Below are 18,408 nucleotides of genomic sequence, written 5' to 3'. Positions count from 1 at the left end.
GATCGCGTTATAAGCCGAGTCTGCATCTATTACCACAAATCTTGTCATTACCACTTTAGACCCTGCTGAGATCGGGAGTGTGATTTCTCCTACCGAGCTGCTAGCGGCGCCGTTAAACCCATAGACGAGGGTCGGCGTCGGCTCCAAACTTTCTGAAACCCCCATTCTCTTAGCCGCGCTTAGGAAGAGGATGTCCACCGCGCTCCCCGAATCCACGAGTATTCTTCGGAGCTCGACGTTTCCCACTGGAAGCGCGATTACTAACGCGTCCTGATGGGGCCCCGCCGTCCCCCTTAGGTCACTTTCTGTGAATACGATTGCCCGGGGATCTGCTCCGTGGTTTGTTGTTCCAACTACCCGTACTCCTGACGCCACACTGTTAACCCCGACCATATGTCGGATCTTTTTTACTTTCTCCCGAATCTCACGCCTAGACGGCACTTCGGCCCTAAATCCTGTGATGGTATGAATTATCCTGCGCTCTTCCGTTCTCGACGCCCTCCTTTAGCTGGCCTTCTTTGCTCGGGCTTTCGCTCAGCTCTCTCGGTAGTCTCCCCACTTCTCCTTCCTCCCGTGGAAACATAACCTTTGAGCTTCCCAGCATCGATCATATCCTGGATGATATGGCGCAGCCTGTAGCAGTCCTCAGTAGGGTGATCCTCAGCCTCATGATACTCGCAGAATGGTTTTCCGGGTTTCCCCTTATACCCCCGTGGCGGCTGAACGAAATCGGGCTCCCCCCTTATGCGCCTCAGTATCACGGATAGTTTTTCGTTGACGTTGAGCGGGGTATACACCCGACCTCTTTTCCACCACGACCGCTCGTTCGAATCTCTCCGCCTTTTCTTACTTCCTTCCACTCCGGGGTAGGTCGGTACCTTTGAAGCGTCTACTCCTCCTTCGCTGTTAGCCACTGTCTGGGTGCTTCTTCTTCTGCCCTTAACAGATTCCTCCACCAGGATGTACTTTTCCACCTTCGCATACAAATCTTCTAGACGAGTAGGATCAGACTTGATCAAGGACTCATGCAACCGTGTTCCCGGGATCACCGCAGCGATGCACGCCGCGCATGCTGTGTGGCTCGTCCATGCCCTCTACGTCCAGGGCTCTCGTTCGAAAACGGGTTACGAACGACCTAATACTTTCCCCGGGCTCCTGTCGAAGGTTAAATAGAGTGTTAACTCCGACCTTCTTCCTTCGCAGGTGCACGAACTGCCCAACGAACGCTTCTTCCAGCTCGGAAAAGTTCGTAATGGACCCAGCTGGTAAGGCCTGGAACCACATCATGGCCCCGAGCCTCAAGGTTGACGGAAACAGCTTGCAGAGCAACGGATCATCATTTTGGTACAACACCATTTGACTTCTGTAGTGCAGTATATGGTCCATGGGATCTCGCGTCCCGTCGTAAGTTTCAAACTTTGGCATGTGGAACGACCTGGGTGGTTCTGACTTCATTATCGCCTGCGAGAATGGTGTCCCTTGAGTTCCCGAATTGCGTTCCGTACCTTTTGCGCGGGATCCTTTCCTCGCGCGAATTCCTCATCCCTCCTTTTGAGCATCTCCTCCACTTCCTTCCTCGTCATGGTTTCTTTAACTTCGGAGCTTCCCTGCTGCGTTTTTACTGCTGCTGAATCTTCAGTCCAATCTACCTCCGTTCTTGCCGTTCGAACAGGATGGTCACTGCTCTGCTCTGCCCCTGGGCCTTCCTCGGTCTCCGCACGCTCGCCTAACCTTTGCCTGAGCTCTTCGTTTTCCTTTCTGATTTTCACTATCTCATCATTTTGTTTCTCCAACCCCCTGCGCATTTCCTCCCTCATCTCTGTGAGTAAGTTGTACATTGCTAGCATTGGATCCGGCGCGTTTGGGGGCGAGTCTGCTGGTAGTGGATTTGATGGCTCTCCACGATTTTCGCCTCTAGCTCTTCCCATATTGGTCGTTTTTCTCCTTGTAAGTTTCCCACAGACGGCGCCAAATTGTAGATGCACGAAATGGCACTACACTTTCCTTCTCTTTAAGCTCGGGGGACCTGCAAAACAGCCCACTCCGACGATCAAGTTAGCCAAATTGATCAGTGTAATGTGCTTTTGAGAAGAAGAATTCGAACCTCTTTTACTCATAATCTTCTTCCTTATATAGGTGTTCGACTTGTTCGTTTTCTGTGCCACCCCTTGAGGTGACTGGGGTAGTTAGCCTACTCCCTGACATGTCAGCTGCAGGAGTTGTTGCAACTACCCTATTGCTTCTGAGAAAGTCAGGTTTGGTCTGACATGACGTGGGTGGTTAGAACTGGCTGTTTATTGCAGGCTTATCTGTCAGACAGTCATACCGACCTACGAGCTGATGGCACAGTTCCGAGCTTCGAATACATGCATTCGTCGGGATTAATAAACCGAGCCACGACCTCAAATCACTAATCTTGGCCCCTAATCGAGCCACGTGTCCGTGCTCAAGAATTTCCCCCCACATCCATCCAAGTGTTTTTGGTTCTTTCTCTCATTCTTTTAAGTCTTTCAACTTAAATATTTATTTTAATTGGGATTGTAGTCGACCTTCATTGAAAAGGTCCGGCTGACTTTCTCTTATTTTATCACCTATTGGAATTAGTCCTACATTTTTTTTCCGCATACTTTCACTTTTTAATTTATTGTCCATCGTCTTTCCACTTATCGATATCAACATTTTTCAACTCTCATATATTAATCTTTTTTTTTTAGTTAAACAAGCAAGATTAGTAGTTAGTAATTAGTAGGTGAAAGTAAGTTTGAAGCTAGGTTGTAGTATCAACAGTCAGACTTTAACCAATAGCACCTTCCAATTTATTAACATGATGTTTCTTAACTACCTTTCATCCAGTTCTATATAACGTACTTTCTATAGATATTACAAGGTCAAATATTCCACATTACAAAGGCAAGTCTGGGAGAACTAGCAAAGTGGAGGGAAAAGCGGGAAACCAATTAATCTATAATACTCAAAAAATAAAATAAAACTACAAACCATTCAAAATTAATTTGAATTGAGGTTGTAGATACATGAGATTCAAATTGAGGTTTTGACTTCATTTACATGGATTTAGGAGGAGTCGTTATTTAAAGAGTTAAGGTATGAATGAATATCATAAAAATGAGTTTTAAAAAATCTATGTTTTGACTTATAATGACTCACAATCAATGGGAAAAAGGTTAGATCTATTTAGGAACTAGGTAAGGAGGATTGGTTGAGGGATAATGAAGATGTTATGCACGTTGTCTTACCCATCGAGTAATGGTTACCAAAGAATGGTCATGAGTGAAGTAGAAACTAATTTCTTTTTTTTCTTTTTTTGAGTGTGTATATTTTTTAAGCTTGATACGATTTTATCGATAATTTCTTCTTCTCTTTTTCAATCTTTTCATCTTTATATATTATATAGACTTGAGATGATAAAATTAAACGGTCATTTGGATGCATTTCTAAATTATCAATTTTAAATTTATATTCTTCTTCGTACATGTCAATGCTAAATTTACACTCCACTTCATAGGTCTTGATTCCCTCTCACCTTAATCAACTAATACTATATCATCGGATAATAATGTACACCAAAGGTACATGGTCTTGAATATAAACAATTATTATATCTACTAAACAAATAAATATGGACGTAAAGTAAAGTTGATCTCCAATACAAATCAATTGTAACATGTGTTAAAGTTATAAATACTGAAAATCTCAACTGGGAAGTGTTCTATGGTTAGGTTGGGGAAGATGGATAGCTAGAATTCCCTAATTGTTTGGTGCATGGTCCATTCAAATTAACTTATAGGTGGGGCCATGCTCACAATAATGTGAATTGGTACAACAGAAAATAAAATTGTTTTTTCTCAACTAAGACAAGAATCTCATTATGATTCCCAATATTTAGTCTAGATTTTCAGAATCCCTTTGTTATTGGGGAGGTGGGTTTCTCATGGATACCCACATTTTGATCATTTGATTCCACGCATTCCGAAAGATATATGATAGGAGATAGCGCAAAGAGGCTAAGTTTTGACATGTAGTAGTCTATTAAACTCGGTTAAAACTCATAGTGTTAAGGGAAGTCCCTACTCCCAACCACTTTAGTACTGCCAAGACAATTATCAGTTAGACTTGGTTAAAGTCAATAATCCATTTAAATTTTCAAAACTAATAATGATGGCCGCAGCTCCAGCATCAATTGAAAGTCTGGTTAATAATATTTGAGATACTAATAATGTTTTGAAATTGGTGACATACCCCTTGATTTCGGTCGTCTCTTGATTTTTCCTCAAAACTAGCTATGTCAATGATGATGATGAAGGACTTGAAGTCATTTTTCCGACATCAAAAAGAAATAATAATAAATAAATAAATAAAAAAGATCAAGAAGGGCATGTCATCAATTTTAGAACGAGGAAGTATCTCAAATATCCACAAAAGGGCCGTTCTATTTGTGCTCACCTTTATGCTTAATGCACCCGTTTTCTTTTATACATTCCACACCAAAATGTGTTTTACGTGAGTGCACTAAGCTCAAATGGTGGGTGTAAATAGCCTGGCCCTTCCCCAAAATGTAAGGAAGAATTGAGGGGATAATTTCAAGGGAGGGATCCTCTGTAGTAAGTCTTTCTTGTAGTTGTCTATGGTGACATTTAACTGTTGAGACATCTCCACCTCACATGTACTCAAAATGTCATTCATTAGAAAGACCGTCAAATTTCAAAGCCTTTATCAGATTTAAAAAAAATTGTTAATATTTTTTGCCCCTCATGTACACTCTGATTGTTATACATTATATTTTCTTTTCAACAAATAAATCTCTATTACTTAAAGTTCACTATAGGGAACACGTACTACAGAGGATCCGTGCCCTAATTTCAAACATTCAGGGGTGACGACAAGTCATTTAAGAACAAGGGTTCTAACTTCCCCCTTTAAAGTAATGCCCAAACTTCAGCTTGAGGTTTACTTTTCTTTACTTTTATGGCAGTATCAAGAGTAAGTAGTAGTAACAATAATAATAATAATCAGTCTTTTAATGGGAAGACTGAAATCCAAGTATTACTTATACAAACCCTCCTAGTTGAAACAATCCCCCCCTCCCAAATTTTACAATTAGTTATAACTTCTTCCTTCAATAAAGTTATTTACTTTCTCTTCGCCTCCTCTTTACGTTAAGGATGGAGCGCGAATTGCAAAAGTATAAAATATTATCGGAAGATATTGGACATAAAATATACATTGTAACTGATGATCTATTGTGTAATTATGTTCGAATTTAATGACTAAAAAGGGAGGGGACCCACAACCCTAGCTTACAAATAATAAAAAAATGTCCAACCCCATTAACTTATTACTTGGATAAAAGAATATCTTTTAATTTCAAATGGATCATTAAGATTACATTACATATATATTTTAATCCTAAATATATGGTAGTTCCCCTTACTTCTTTTTTTAAAAAGAAAAATTACTTAAAGGACCCTGACGAAAGGAATTTTTTCTAAATAGTCTCTAAATTTAGTAAACTTTTATTTTCTTAATCATCCTTGGACCAAATCTCAAATGTATAATGTGTTTGAAATACCAAACTACCATTTTATCTTTTTCACATAGTTAGGTTTTTCAACACAATAGTGATCATTTCTAGCAATCGTTGATCATTTTTGACGATCTTTGAGTTGAAATAATTTAATTTATCTTATTTTTTTAATATTTTAATTTGTTTTAAAATGATATAGAATCATATGTAAATTATAATTGAACTTTAAACAAGATTTTAAAGACTTTTTTTCTTTTTTGACATTTGTGAAATAACCAAGCAAACGTAAAATTTTGCATTGAATACAACCAAAAACTACAATCGCAAAACTACGTAAAATTAAATAAATACAAAACTCTGCAAACATAAAGTTTTACGTTTACGATGCAAACAAGTAGGGCCCAAATATTTAGATTAATCAAAACTTCCACTATCACATTTTTATGTTCTATTAGCCATCTATTCTATTTTGTAATAACAAATTTTTTGTCATCATATTGGTATAATGAGTCAATGGGGATGGATGTAGTTATTATTATCTTTTGTTTTTCACTCATAATTTTATGAAACTATAAAAATTAGACAAAAATATTTTACCTTGTAAAATTATTTTGATAAGTAACGGAATCAGAATGTGCAAGATAAATAAAGAGCTCACATTCCAGGGTAGTCTTTTATCCTGAAACACATGCATGGCACATGTTCTTCAGATAGAATTTAACAGAGAAATCCAATTTTGATGCACCTCACGTACCATAGTACCCCTCTCTTTTTCGAAATTTTCAATTTTGGTGGCCACTTTATACCTGTAAGGAAAGAGACAACACACGTGACCTGATAAGAGATTGGTGGATGACCACGATAAATGGTTTAATTCCTCCATCATAATGGTCCCATGAGACTGGAAGCGGATCCTCTGAAACACACGGTTTCTGTACCAATCCTGTACAGCACACTTTAAAAGGCTGAGAGAGAGAGAGAGAGAGAGGTAATTTTTAACATCTCAGCCTCTTGTGATCTTCTTTAGATCTCATTTGAAATAATAATAATAATTAGTTCAAAACAGGTTGAACATGTTCAAACCTAATAATTTCTTATAGATTTTTGAGTTACAGGGGAGAAGCTCACATCAAACTGGTGTACCTCTCATCCTTTTAAAGTGTGCTACAGAGGATATTGGTTTCCATGAGCGTATGGTCCCACCAAAGATCCTCTTATATAGGGTTACAAAATGAATTTCATATCTTATGATATTATGAACTCTCCTACTCACAGGCTCACAGTAGATTTACTTTTGAGAAAATTATTAAAATAGCTATGTATTTTGCAGAAATTAATAAATTAATCATATTTTATATTTTTACAAAAAACCTTCATATACTCACAAAAGATTAGTAGGCGTTTGGATAGGACTCCTTGGCTACTTCTGACTCTTGCGGGGAGTTAGAAGTCGTTTGGATGCGTTTGTATGAACTACTCTTTCGAAGAGTTACTCCGCGCAAGAACAAGAAATTACTCTTTATGAAGAAGTCAAGAAAACCTATTTCTCAAAACTCTTCTTGCGGGGAGTCAAAATCTAACGGTTCGTTTTTTTACCAAAATACCCCTAACTTTATTAATTTTCTATGAAAATATTTCTAATTCATTTGCCCTTAAATCAAACAAAAGAAACATTTATTGATATTAATTTTTTTTTTTTAATTTTGAGTATAATGGATTTAAACACATTATATTAATATTTAATATTAAAATATTATATTATATATATTATATTATATTAATTTTATTATATTATATTATATTAATATTTATAGTTAAACACATTATATTAATATTTAATATTTAAAATATTATATTATATTATATTATATTATATTAATATTTTTATATTATATTATATTAATATTTATAGTTAAAATGTCAAAAACAATATAGTTTGAAGGCATATTATGACACTAAAAGACAGTCTGTCAATTTTTTTTTTAATTTTGAGTATAATGGATTTAAAACACATTATATTAATATTTAATATTTAATATTTAAAATATTATATTATATTATATTAATATTTATAGTTAAAATGTAAAAAACAGTATAGTTTGAAGGCATCTTATGACACTAAAAGACAGTCTGTCAATTTTTTTTTTTAATATTATGTCATATTATGTCAAAAACAGTCAGTCAAATTTTTTTTAAAATTTTAAGTATAATGGATTAAAAACATATTATATTAATATTTAATATTTAAAATATTATATTATATTATATTTATAGTTAAAATGTGTCAAAAACAATATAGTTTGAAGGCATATTATGACACTAAAAGATAAAAAACAGTAACTAACTGGTATAATATAAGGGTATTCTAGTCTTTTTTCTAGAAGTCATGAGAAGTCAGTATGGTTCCCAAACAAACTTCCAGCACAAAAGTACTTCTGCCAGTACTTCATAGAGTTGATTGCCAAACGCCATTTCTGCACATAATTACTTTTCCAGCTCCTCCATAGAGTACTTCAGCTCCTGTTCTTTGGAAGAGTAGTTCTGCTCCTGGTATCCAAACAGGCCCTTAGTTTGTGGCACCCCATTTTATGCTACGTGGCAATTTTTGTGATTCACTGACGACCTTTTGAATATGTGATCCATCCTTTGATGAATCTATGCACAAAAGATTAGTTTGATGGGTGATGTACATCCATTAATAATAGCTTTAATTGTCTTAAGAATGATTTCTAATCGTTGGATTTAAATTCTTTGTCAAGAGAATGGGTCTAGTGGATACAATTATCAAATACTGATTTTCGGTATGTAAGTATGGTCACTGAGTCTCAAAAATATGCCACATGCCATAAAAATGGGGTGCCACCTGACCTTAGTTAGGAACGGAACACCTGACTGGATTTCAATGTAATAAGAATAGCAAATATGACTATATAATGTCTAATCAAATCAGTAATATTTTGAAAAACACCATACCCATTTTGAAAAGCATCCTTTTTTCTTTTTTTTCAAGAATCAAGATCCAGTGCCCCGTTCCCATACAATAGGAATGGTGGCAACGTGGTAGGATTTGGTTGGTGTTTAAAACACATTGGCCTCCTACAGAAGTTGTACATGCAGCCCTATGTGTTTTAAATCCGACTAAAATGTGCCAACTAGGCATCGATTTGTGGTTATAAGAACGGAAGACCATTCTGGATCACGACGTCTCTTTTCTTAATTCATGGAAGTATTCTATTATTTGTGGATACATGTCCACGTGAATGAAATACCCTACAATTGGGGGTTGGAGAAAGAGAGAGGAATGTGTTAATCCACGTGTGAAATAGGAACAAAGGCACTAGTTTTGTCCCTTGAAGTTATTCCATTAGTGCACAAGGTTGGATGACAAGGGTATTTGGGGTGGTTATTGTTGGGTTTGGATAATTGAAAATGAGTTTGATATTTAGTTGGTGGTGATTGACAAGGATATTTTTTGTTCTTTTATTTTAAAATTTGGTGGTTAATTTTTAGGTCATTTCTACTTAATTATATGATTGCAATGAAATAATTTCTTAGAAAAATGATTTCTTTGCAAGATCATTAATTCTCAAGAAAAATAATTTTTCGATAAAATTTACGCCAATGCTTCGTGAGAAAACTTTGAAAAGAGAGATTTTTTGTTTTGGTCACATAGTCAATAGATTTTTTGAGTAAAATTTCCCACCTGGATGAGAAAGTCATTCCATGAAACGAATTATCTAGTCTTGATAGGAAAATTTTGGTATTTGGAAAAATGTTCTTCTTTTGAAAATGAGCAATTATGCTTGACATGGGAAAATTTTCAAAAGAGAGCATTTTTGGGTTTTGATTCTTGGGATCAATCAATAGATATTCTCGAAATTTTTCCACTACAGGTCAACAAGAAAAATTAACCCAAGGGTTTCATCAATGTATTTTCTGGCCTAAATGGGAAAATGATCTTGGTCTTTTGAAAATGTTCTTGTGAAAAGTAGCAATTGAATGAGAGATGAATTGCATTAACCAAGGAAAAGAATTGCTCCACTTGTTTTTTAACACAATCTATAATATTTACACATCGTCATCATCATCATAATCATTTTCTACATTTCATTCCAAGTACAATGGTTGATGGCATGAATCCTCTTTCAACATTTGGTTCTATCTTTCCTAACTTTGCTATCATATCCATTCCTATAATATTTTATCATTCTATCATTTTTTTTAAAGATTTTTCAACTTACATGAAAACTCTCAAGTGAGATTTAGAGTCCTAGAGACATCAAGAGTTATTCTTATATTAGGAGTGTGCAACAACCAACTCAGCCTCTCTGTTAAAGAAATTGAAAATGTATGAAACTATAAGAATGAATTTGATGAGAGTTTCTTTCATAGAAAAAGATCTATGCTATGTTAGAGTCATTACAAACCTACAACCATTGAATCAATGGAATGATTCCTAAATTAGATTAAACTTTAAGTTATATTAAGATTCTATTTGTATTAAATTGTGATTATTTTTAATTAAATAGAGTTAGATTAGGATTCTATCTGTGTTATCTTAGGAATGTTTTTAATAGAGTTAGATTATTTTAATAATTCTAATTGTGTTAAGAGTTTAATTTGTTTTCTATATAAAGACACTCATAGCCATTAGTTATGTGTGTTGAATTTTACTTTAGAGATAATAAAGTTTTATATTATTTTATTGTTCTCTCTAAACTTTTCTCCTCCATCTTCTACATGTGGTGTAGCGTATGATGTGCTTCGTTTTATTAAAACTTGAGCTCAATGACTAATATATCTCTAATTTGTTCAAAACTCTCCTAAGGGAAGTGACTAAAGAGGTCATAAATCTATCAAATATTTACATGTCATCTAACCTAGGTCTCTAGTATTTGACCTCAAGTCAAAGGACTAGGATATTTCTATCCCTCCTCAAGAATTCTATAGAAGCTAAGGTGCAATTACTAATTTATCCCTAGATCACTTGATTGGTGAGGCTCGTAGAGGTGCAAAAGACTACCAAGGACATCTTGATGAAGGGTATTTAGTATCTTTCATTGAGATTTTAATGAGAATATTTGAGAACTTGGATATATAGGAGAAAACTATCCTCGAGGGTTTTTCAAAATCTTATAAATAGAAAACTCATTCAAGACAAAAGGAAAGAGCTCATTTGGTAATCTAAAATTCTGTCCAAATCCCTCTAACCTTCATATTCTCTCAAACCTACCCCAAACCCCATAAAACGAAAATCCAAGAAGAAGAAAAAGACTAAGGTGAGATTGAATCTCGTTTCCCCCTCTCTAATCCCCTTACTCTATTATTTCCTTTTTTATTTTGAATTGTTATTCCCTTTATAACTTTTTTTATGGTAGATTTACATTTTTTTAGTTAGAGGCTTGGGAGTAGAGAGTAATCCCTCTAGAAGTAATCTCCCCCAATAAGTCCTCAATAAGCTCTCAGAGAGAATTAAAATAATTTATTTTTTATATTTTTTATTTATGAGTGTGGACACGGGATTTTCAACATTTTAAAACATCCCTCCACTATGGGGTGTTTTGGAGTCGCCACCATTCAAATGCGGAATTGGGTGTGAATGGTCACCCGAATTTGTATTTTTTTTTTAAAAACATATCGCTTTGACACTTTTTGATGACTCTCGTAGGATAAGGTGCATGGTCCAACCTCGATTCAAGGTAAGGGGGTCCATTTGTGGAGTAGGGAAGGTGTTAGGCACCCTACTCCACCCACACAATGTGGTAACCTCGGATTCGGTTTTTTAACTTAAAAAGAAAAGGAAAATGAAATTAAAAAAACATTTGATGTGTGCCCTCAAGTGTGAGGGACTTTCAATGTCGACTTCAATCATTAAGGGCGCCCTTATGTAAATGGGGCCCTTTGGTGATTTAACCCATGGTGGTGTGTGCAAATGTGTGGGAAAAGGGGTGAGTAGAGGAGGGGAGTTGAGGGGGGTATTCCTTTTGTCCAAACCACCTTGACCTTCCTTGACTTCCTTTGGCTTTCCTTGACTTCTTTTTCTTTGCTTGATTTGTTTGAGAGAAGGTTGAGAGTTGGGTGTTGAGAGTAGAGTAAGAGTAGAGAGTTGAGGTGAGTTGTGATTTTTTTAGAGTTTTTTTTTTGTCAAATTTTCATTAGTTGTGGTGAGGGGAGAATGGAGGGGCTTTTATAGAGGTTGGGAGGTTATTTTAGGGGTATAATAGGGTGGGGAATTAGAATAAGGGATAATGGCATGAGTTTGAAAGAAGAAGGGTATGAAATTTGATAGAGAAATAAGGGTAGTTTTGTAATGAGGGAAATGGGTTGTGTTTTAACCCAAATGGTTTGGATCTTACCCAAATCCATTTGGGTAGAGTGTTTGGTGGGGTGAGATGAGTGATGGTTGATGGGAGGAATGGTGGTGTAAGGTAGTTGTTTGGAGAATGAGTGTTGAGATGGTTGAAGAAGTATGGTGTTTTGATTTGGAGAGATGAGTGTGATTGATTTGATTTTGAGAGGATTGAAGGGATGATGACATGTGGCAAATGTAGGGATGAAGAGATTCGTTGATTGGTGATGGTGGTTGGATGCTAGAGAGAAGAGTATGGGAGGTATGGTTTGAGGTGATTTTATGGGAGTGTTTTAAGGGAGAGTGATGGATAGATATGGGTTGTGATGTGGGTGGTTGATAGTGTTAGAGCATGGGGAATAGGTTAGGGTCTGTAGGGTATGGGTTGTGATGTTGGTGGTTGATGATGAGAGAATGGGTCCTAGGTTAGGTTAGGGTAGGGTTCTGGGTTGCGTTGATTTTTGGAGGGCCGTGATGGCGTTGGTTGATTAGATGAGGGAGGTGGACGGGTGTGATGCCATGTGTCATTTTTTTGTATTGAGTTGGTGATTAGTTTGCTGAGATTGATAGGTTCGATTGGTTTGGGTAGTGAATTGGGCTTAGGTTAGGACTTGGGTTGGGTTAATGTTGGATAAAGTAGTTTGGGTTTGGGTGTGGGCTTGGATAGGAATTGAATGGTAATGAGGATGGACTTGGATTTAATAAGAATGATTGGGCTTGGGTGGAATAGATGGTTTTGGGATTCATAGGCCACGTGAATAGGATTGGCCCATTTATTTTGAGGAAAACAAGACTTTTGAAGGTATGGGCTTTGAGGGCCCAATACGGTTTTTATTTTTGTTTTTGGGTATTTTGGCGTCGAGGGCCCGCTCAAATTCGGGTGTCTACAGCTGCCCCTCTTTGTAGGAATTGTGTGCAAAGAACTGTAAAGAATAGACGAAACCCTGATTTGTGCGGGTCCGAGGATCTTGCTCAGACAAGTTTTTTAAAAATACCGATTGATAGATTTGATGACAAGAAGTGGCTACCCAAGCACGGGGTCTGACAGGGTGAGCCTTTTGATTTCCTCGACCTCGTGGCGCGGAGCTCGTGTGAGGTCTCGGATTTGTGATGGTTTGGTGAAAAATTTAACATGGGTATCCTCAAACGAGTCTTTAAGCAATTGAATTTGGCTTTTGCAAAAATACCATTTTGATTTTTTTGATGATTTTTTGATTTTTTTGATTTTTTTTTAATCTTCTTGATTTGATTTTTTATTTTTATTTTTTTTGGTGGTCCGTTCTTGAAGCACGGACTGTTTAAATCTCATTCGGTCCGTGCTTCAAACACGGATTCTATTTTTAGAATTTTCGGTCCGTGCACGAAGCACGGACTCAAATAGATTTATTCGGTCCGTATTCCATGTACGGACCAGAATCTTTTTGTTTTGCTTCTTAACCCATAGAACCTCATTTGGTCATTCTCTTTCACGATTTTAGAGATTTCACACCTACTAGGGCATCAATGGAGCCCACTCATGTTTTGGAGGATTCCACCAACTTTGATCTTACGGTTGAAAGCTCATCTCCCGCTCTTGAATGTAACTTCAACCTTCCCAATCTTAAAAGGTACGCCGTTATAGATCCATTCTTACATCAATGGCTTACTTCTATGACTCATGAAGAGAGAGCTAGGTGGGATTCCAACAAGCTTGGGTTCACTCTCTCTTTGTCGAAGGTCACTATCATGTGGGACTTGATAGAGGCTCTTATGGGATTTTGGGTCCCGGAGCTCAACTTGTTTCGTTTTGGAGACAAAGAAATGACTCATACGATTGAAGAATTTGAGCGCATACTTGGCCTTTGCCAATCGCCTCGGGTGGTTGTACCACCCTTGCGTGAAAGTTATAGGAAAGAAGCGTCGGGATTCTTTGGTGTCACAAAGCAACAATTAGGACGGGTGGATGGAAACTCGAATCTCCTCAAGGTTTCTAAAGAATTTTTGCTTCGATGGCTTGGGGACATGGATTCCCCCTCTCGATTTGATGTTTTGACATTGGTGGTAATGAACCAACTCTTATTCCCTCGGAACAATGAGTATGTGAATCTAGCTTTGATAAGCGTTCTTGACCAAGTTCGACAAGGTTTTAGGTTGGCTCCTATGCTTCTAGGAGAAACCTATTTGTCTCTCACAGCTTGTTCGAGCGGGAGAGAGCGAGTATATCATGGGTGTGCTCCATTGTTGCAGGTAATGTCCTTTTTCAAGTTGCAGGTAATGTCCTTTTTTAAATTTGGAAATATCACGATTAGAATTGAAGCTTTTAAATTTTGAGGCATTGTGATTAGAGTTGACTTCCCTTTTTGTGCAGCTTTGGTTCTTCGATCATTTGGCTTTGACTACACCCATTAGTCGCCCTTTCAACGTCCATGCTGATTTAGTGGCTTTGATGAACACAAGGAAACCTCCCGTCCATTCTGGTGGCAAGTTGGGTTGGTTTGAAGGTTTGCAAGGTATGATAGATGAAGAGATACGTTGGTTAGGCACCTTCCAGCCTTCGACTTCACCGGTTCTCTCATTTTCAAAGAGTTGTTTTGCCATATTGATTGGATTGACTGGGGCTACTCACTACATCCCTCTTCGTGTGTTGCGACAATTTGGTGAAGAACAGGGCATAGTGACTCATGGAGATTTCAGAGAGTTGGTTGGGTCTTTTTCTCCGTCTTCGCCCTCATGGCAATTGCGTAATCGGTTAGAGAAAGCTTGGAAGAGCGTGGTGACTCTTGATCATCCTGTATTTCCGGGTTATTCTTTTCACAACTACCAACTCTGGATGCAACAACAGATTACTGAGAGAACTTGTGCCACGCCTTTGGTTCAAGGGACGTCTTCTGGTTCTCGTTCTTTTGACCACCGTGATCGACTGACGGAGATGAAGATGTCTCATAAGCGGATTGAGAAGATTTGGTTGCGATCTGAGACTGATTTGAGGAACCAGATAGCTCGACTCGAGTCCTTGAGGATTGAAGAGTCTTCCATTCTGAGGGCGGAGATCGCTGATCTTCGGGAGAGGCTTGCCCAGGGTCCCTGTTTTGATGCCTTTGCATCCTACCTGGTGAGCCGTGATGCTTCGGACGCTGAGGTGGTAATGATGGGGCAAGCTGCCCGCATTCGTGCCTTAGAAGATAGACTTGATTCCTTCTTCACTTCTCGTCGAGATGTGTGATTGGCACCATTTTTTTTGTATTTTCTTTTCCTTTATAAAACGTAATGTGAAACTTTTTGAAATGAAAGGAAAATAGGTTTTTTACTTACTTGGCCTCAGGTGTATCTATTGCTTTGAAAACGTGATGTTTGAATAAGTCCTAGATTTTTCATCATCGGCCCAAAATAGTAGTTTTGAAAACATTTGAATTTTTGGTAATTTGTCTTTGTCGAATAGATATTGTAGATCAAAATATGAAGATTTTCGAAAAACCTTTGTTATCTCGATGATATTGGTGTTTTTGCCAACTACTGAGGATATAGATGTCAGCAGTTCTCAGGTTCTTCTTAGAGTCATCCCCAGTGCCCCATACTGGGTGAATATCGATTGAGCATGGGACTTGGATTTTGGGTTTTTCGCCGTTCACAGTTTATACTCATGCGGGCCAGGAGTTGTTGTTTTTTTTTTTTTGTTTTTTTTTTTTGTTTTTTTTTGTTTTTTTTTGTTTTTTGTTTTTTGTTTTTTTTTAATATGATTCCCTTATTGCCCCTGGTGCCAGTTACGGTTTTCACCAGACCCGGTTTCCACATTTTTGCGCATCGATGCCTTTTTGGGTTTTCATCGTGCCGGTGGCTTTGATCTTGCCATAGTCTGATTCTTTTACTCATAGCGCCCTTTCAGGTTTTCACTATGCCCTTTCAGACTATGCTTGTATTTCTTTTAGATTTTTACATTACAAATCTTGTTTGGAGCCTCTGTGTCTTTGTGGCTTGGTGACTCAAGTTGAGCTGCGAGATCGGCGACTCTACTCTTGTAGTGGCACTCTTTCTTGAGTAACAGATCTAGATTCCCCTCTCGAGTTTGCTGACGACTGTTCGTGGCTCGACAACTCAAGTTGAGTCGCGAGATCAATTACTCTACACTTCGAGTACTCTTTTTTTTCAAATATCCGACCTGGACTCCCCTCTCGAATCTTCCAACGACTAGCAAGACTTTGGGGTTCGGACCAAGTCGCAAGATCATTGGTGCTGCCACCGTCATTATGATACCTTAGAACATTCCCTGATCTGAAAGGACTTTTGGTGAGACGAAATGTTGGCTAAGGCTAAGTGTAATGGAAAGGTGCTAAGGCTAAGTGTAATGGAAAGGTACAAAAGAGGTTAAGGTCTGAGTTTATCTACAGTGGGCTAGACATGGGGTTCGTCTATTTTTGTTTCGAAAAGGTGATCTATGTCTCCTCCCAGCGTCTCTCGAACTTGTTTAGGCTGGAGATTTGGTCGAGCTCAGATCAAATGTCCGAGTTTTTGAATTTTTTGATTTTTTTGTATTTTAGCCGTTCACAGTTTATCCTCATGCGGGCCAGGAGTAGCTGATGCTTTGACTTTCTGATTTTCTTCTTTTGTTTCCCTTTTTTTTTCATTTTTTTTTTTTTTTTGCATTGACTTGCCCCAGTCTTAGGTTAAGAAATGAACGTGATGGCTCAAAGGGTTGACTAGGGTTAGATAGTTGTTTTCAGGATAGCAAAGATGGCCTTTCGTCATCTCAGGGTCAGATCTCAAGCGTAGTACTTTTTAACGGTGTCAGCATTGATCGGCTGAGGGAAGACTTGTCCGTCCATTTCTGTAAGGATCAAAGCTCCTCCCGTCATTACCTTCTGCACAATGAATGGTCCCTCGTAATTTGGTCTGAATTTTTCCCTAGCATCTTCTTGTATTGGTAGGATCTTTTTCAAGACAAGGTCTCCTGGTGAGAAATTCCGAGGTTTGACTTTCTTGTTGTAGGCTCGAGCTATTCGTTTCTGATAAATCTATCTGTGGCAAATGACTGCAAGGCGCTTTTCTTCAATCAGATTTAGTTGATCAAATCGGGTTTGAATCCATTCTGTTTCATCCAACTCTGCTTCTTTTAAGATCCGGAGGGAGGGAATCTCAACCTCGACGGGTAGGACTGCTTCCATTCCATATACCAATGAATACGGAGTTGCCCCAGATGAGGTTCGAAATGAAGTCCGATAAGCGTGAAGGGCGAAAGACAACATGTCGTGCCAATCCTTGTAAGTGACTGCCATCTTCTCGATAATTCTTTTGATATTCTTGTTGGCGGCTTCAACTGCTCCGTTCATTTTGGGCCTATAAGGTACAGAGTTGTGATGAGTGATCTGGAAGTCTTTGCACATTTTGATCATGTCTCTATTCTTGAAATTCTTGGCGTTGTCGGTTACCAAACCACTAGGGAGTCCGTATCTGCAGATGATATTGTTCTTAACAAACTTCAGAACAGTGCTTTTGGTGACATTTGCATAAGAAGCTGCTTCTACCCATTTCGTAAAGTAATCGATAGCGACTAGGATGAAGCGGTGCCCATTTGAAGCTTTTGGCGAAATCTGTCCAATAACGTCCATGCCCCAGAGTGAGAAGGGCCAAGGAGTAGTCATATTGTGCAACTCTGAAGGTGGCGCGTTGATCTTATTGGCATAAATCTGGCAGAGATGGCATTTACGGACATGTTGATAGCAATCACTTTCCATTGTTGTCCAGTAATATCTCATTCTCATGATCTTCTTAGCAAGCATGTGACCATTCATGTGAGGTCCGCAGACTCCACCATGTACGGTTTCGATCAGTCGTTTTGCTTCTATTTCTGCCACACATCGGAGTAGGACTTCATGATGTGATTTCTTGTACAGAATGCCATTGCTTAGGAAGAATTGGCCTGCTAGCTTCTGAATAGTCCTTCGATCATTAGACGTTGCGTCTGATGGGAGAGTTCGGTCTTCGAGATAGGCTTTGATGTCTGAATACCATGGCTTTTCTTCAGATTCTTCAACTTCGACGGGTAGGCAGTAAGCTGGCTCATCTTGAAGTCCAATCTCAATAGGGTCAATGACTAAGTCCTCTGAGATACTGATCATAGAAGCGAGCGTTGCTAGTGCATCAGCAAATTGATTCTTAGCTCTCGGCATATAAGTGAATGAGATTCTATCGAAGCATGAGCTTAGTTCCTCTAGATACTCATCGTAAGGGATCAATCTCGGCTCTCGAGTCTTCCATTCTTCAGTCGTCTGATAGACTACCAGGCTTGAATCTCCGAAAACATCGATCTCATCTACCTCGAGATCCAGTGCCGCTTTCAACCCTGCTATGCACGCTTCGTATTCAGCCTCATTGTTAGAACATTGGAACTTTAGTCTAATTGCAATTGGCACGTGAGACCCATCTGGTTTGATCAAGACTGCCCCTATTCCGTTTCCTTTTTGATTTGCTGCTCCGTCGAAATACATTTTCCAACCTGGTTCTTCATCATCGTCCTCATTCTCAGTGAGCAATATGGCTTCGT

The 18,408-nt window shown here is 38.2% G+C and overlaps 2 protein-coding genes across 2 annotated transcripts; one reads left to right on the top strand and one right to left on the bottom strand.

Annotated features, from left to right (window-relative positions):
- Positions 1-470: 470 nt before the first annotated feature.
- Positions 471-1,455, bottom strand: LOC147404500 (uncharacterized). Its single transcript, XM_086437854.1, has 2 exons — positions 1,189-1,455; positions 471-1,094 (listed from the first exon to the last, which is right to left on the bottom strand). Exons 1-2 carry the CDS (start codon positions 1,453-1,455, stop codon positions 471-473), a joined length of 891 nt encoding a protein of 296 aa, XP_086293980.1.
- An 11,939-nt stretch (positions 1,456-13,394) lies between these two features.
- Positions 13,395-16,927, top strand: LOC147404499 (uncharacterized). The gene is made up of 3 exons (XM_086437853.1): positions 13,395-14,141; positions 14,239-14,950; positions 16,854-16,927. The coding sequence occupies exons 1-3, from the start codon at positions 13,395-13,397 to the stop codon at positions 16,925-16,927; spliced, it is 1,533 nt and encodes a 510-aa protein (XP_086293979.1).
- The last annotated feature ends 1,481 nt before the right edge of the window (positions 16,928-18,408 follow it).

This window comes from Akebia trifoliata, chromosome 4, assembly GCF_017979445.1.
Source record: "Akebia trifoliata isolate Shusen 1 chromosome 4, ASM1797944v1, whole genome shotgun sequence".
Taxonomy (NCBI): domain Eukaryota; kingdom Viridiplantae; phylum Streptophyta; class Magnoliopsida; order Ranunculales; family Lardizabalaceae; genus Akebia; species Akebia trifoliata.
This window is presented reverse-complemented; position numbering and strand designations above follow the sequence as displayed.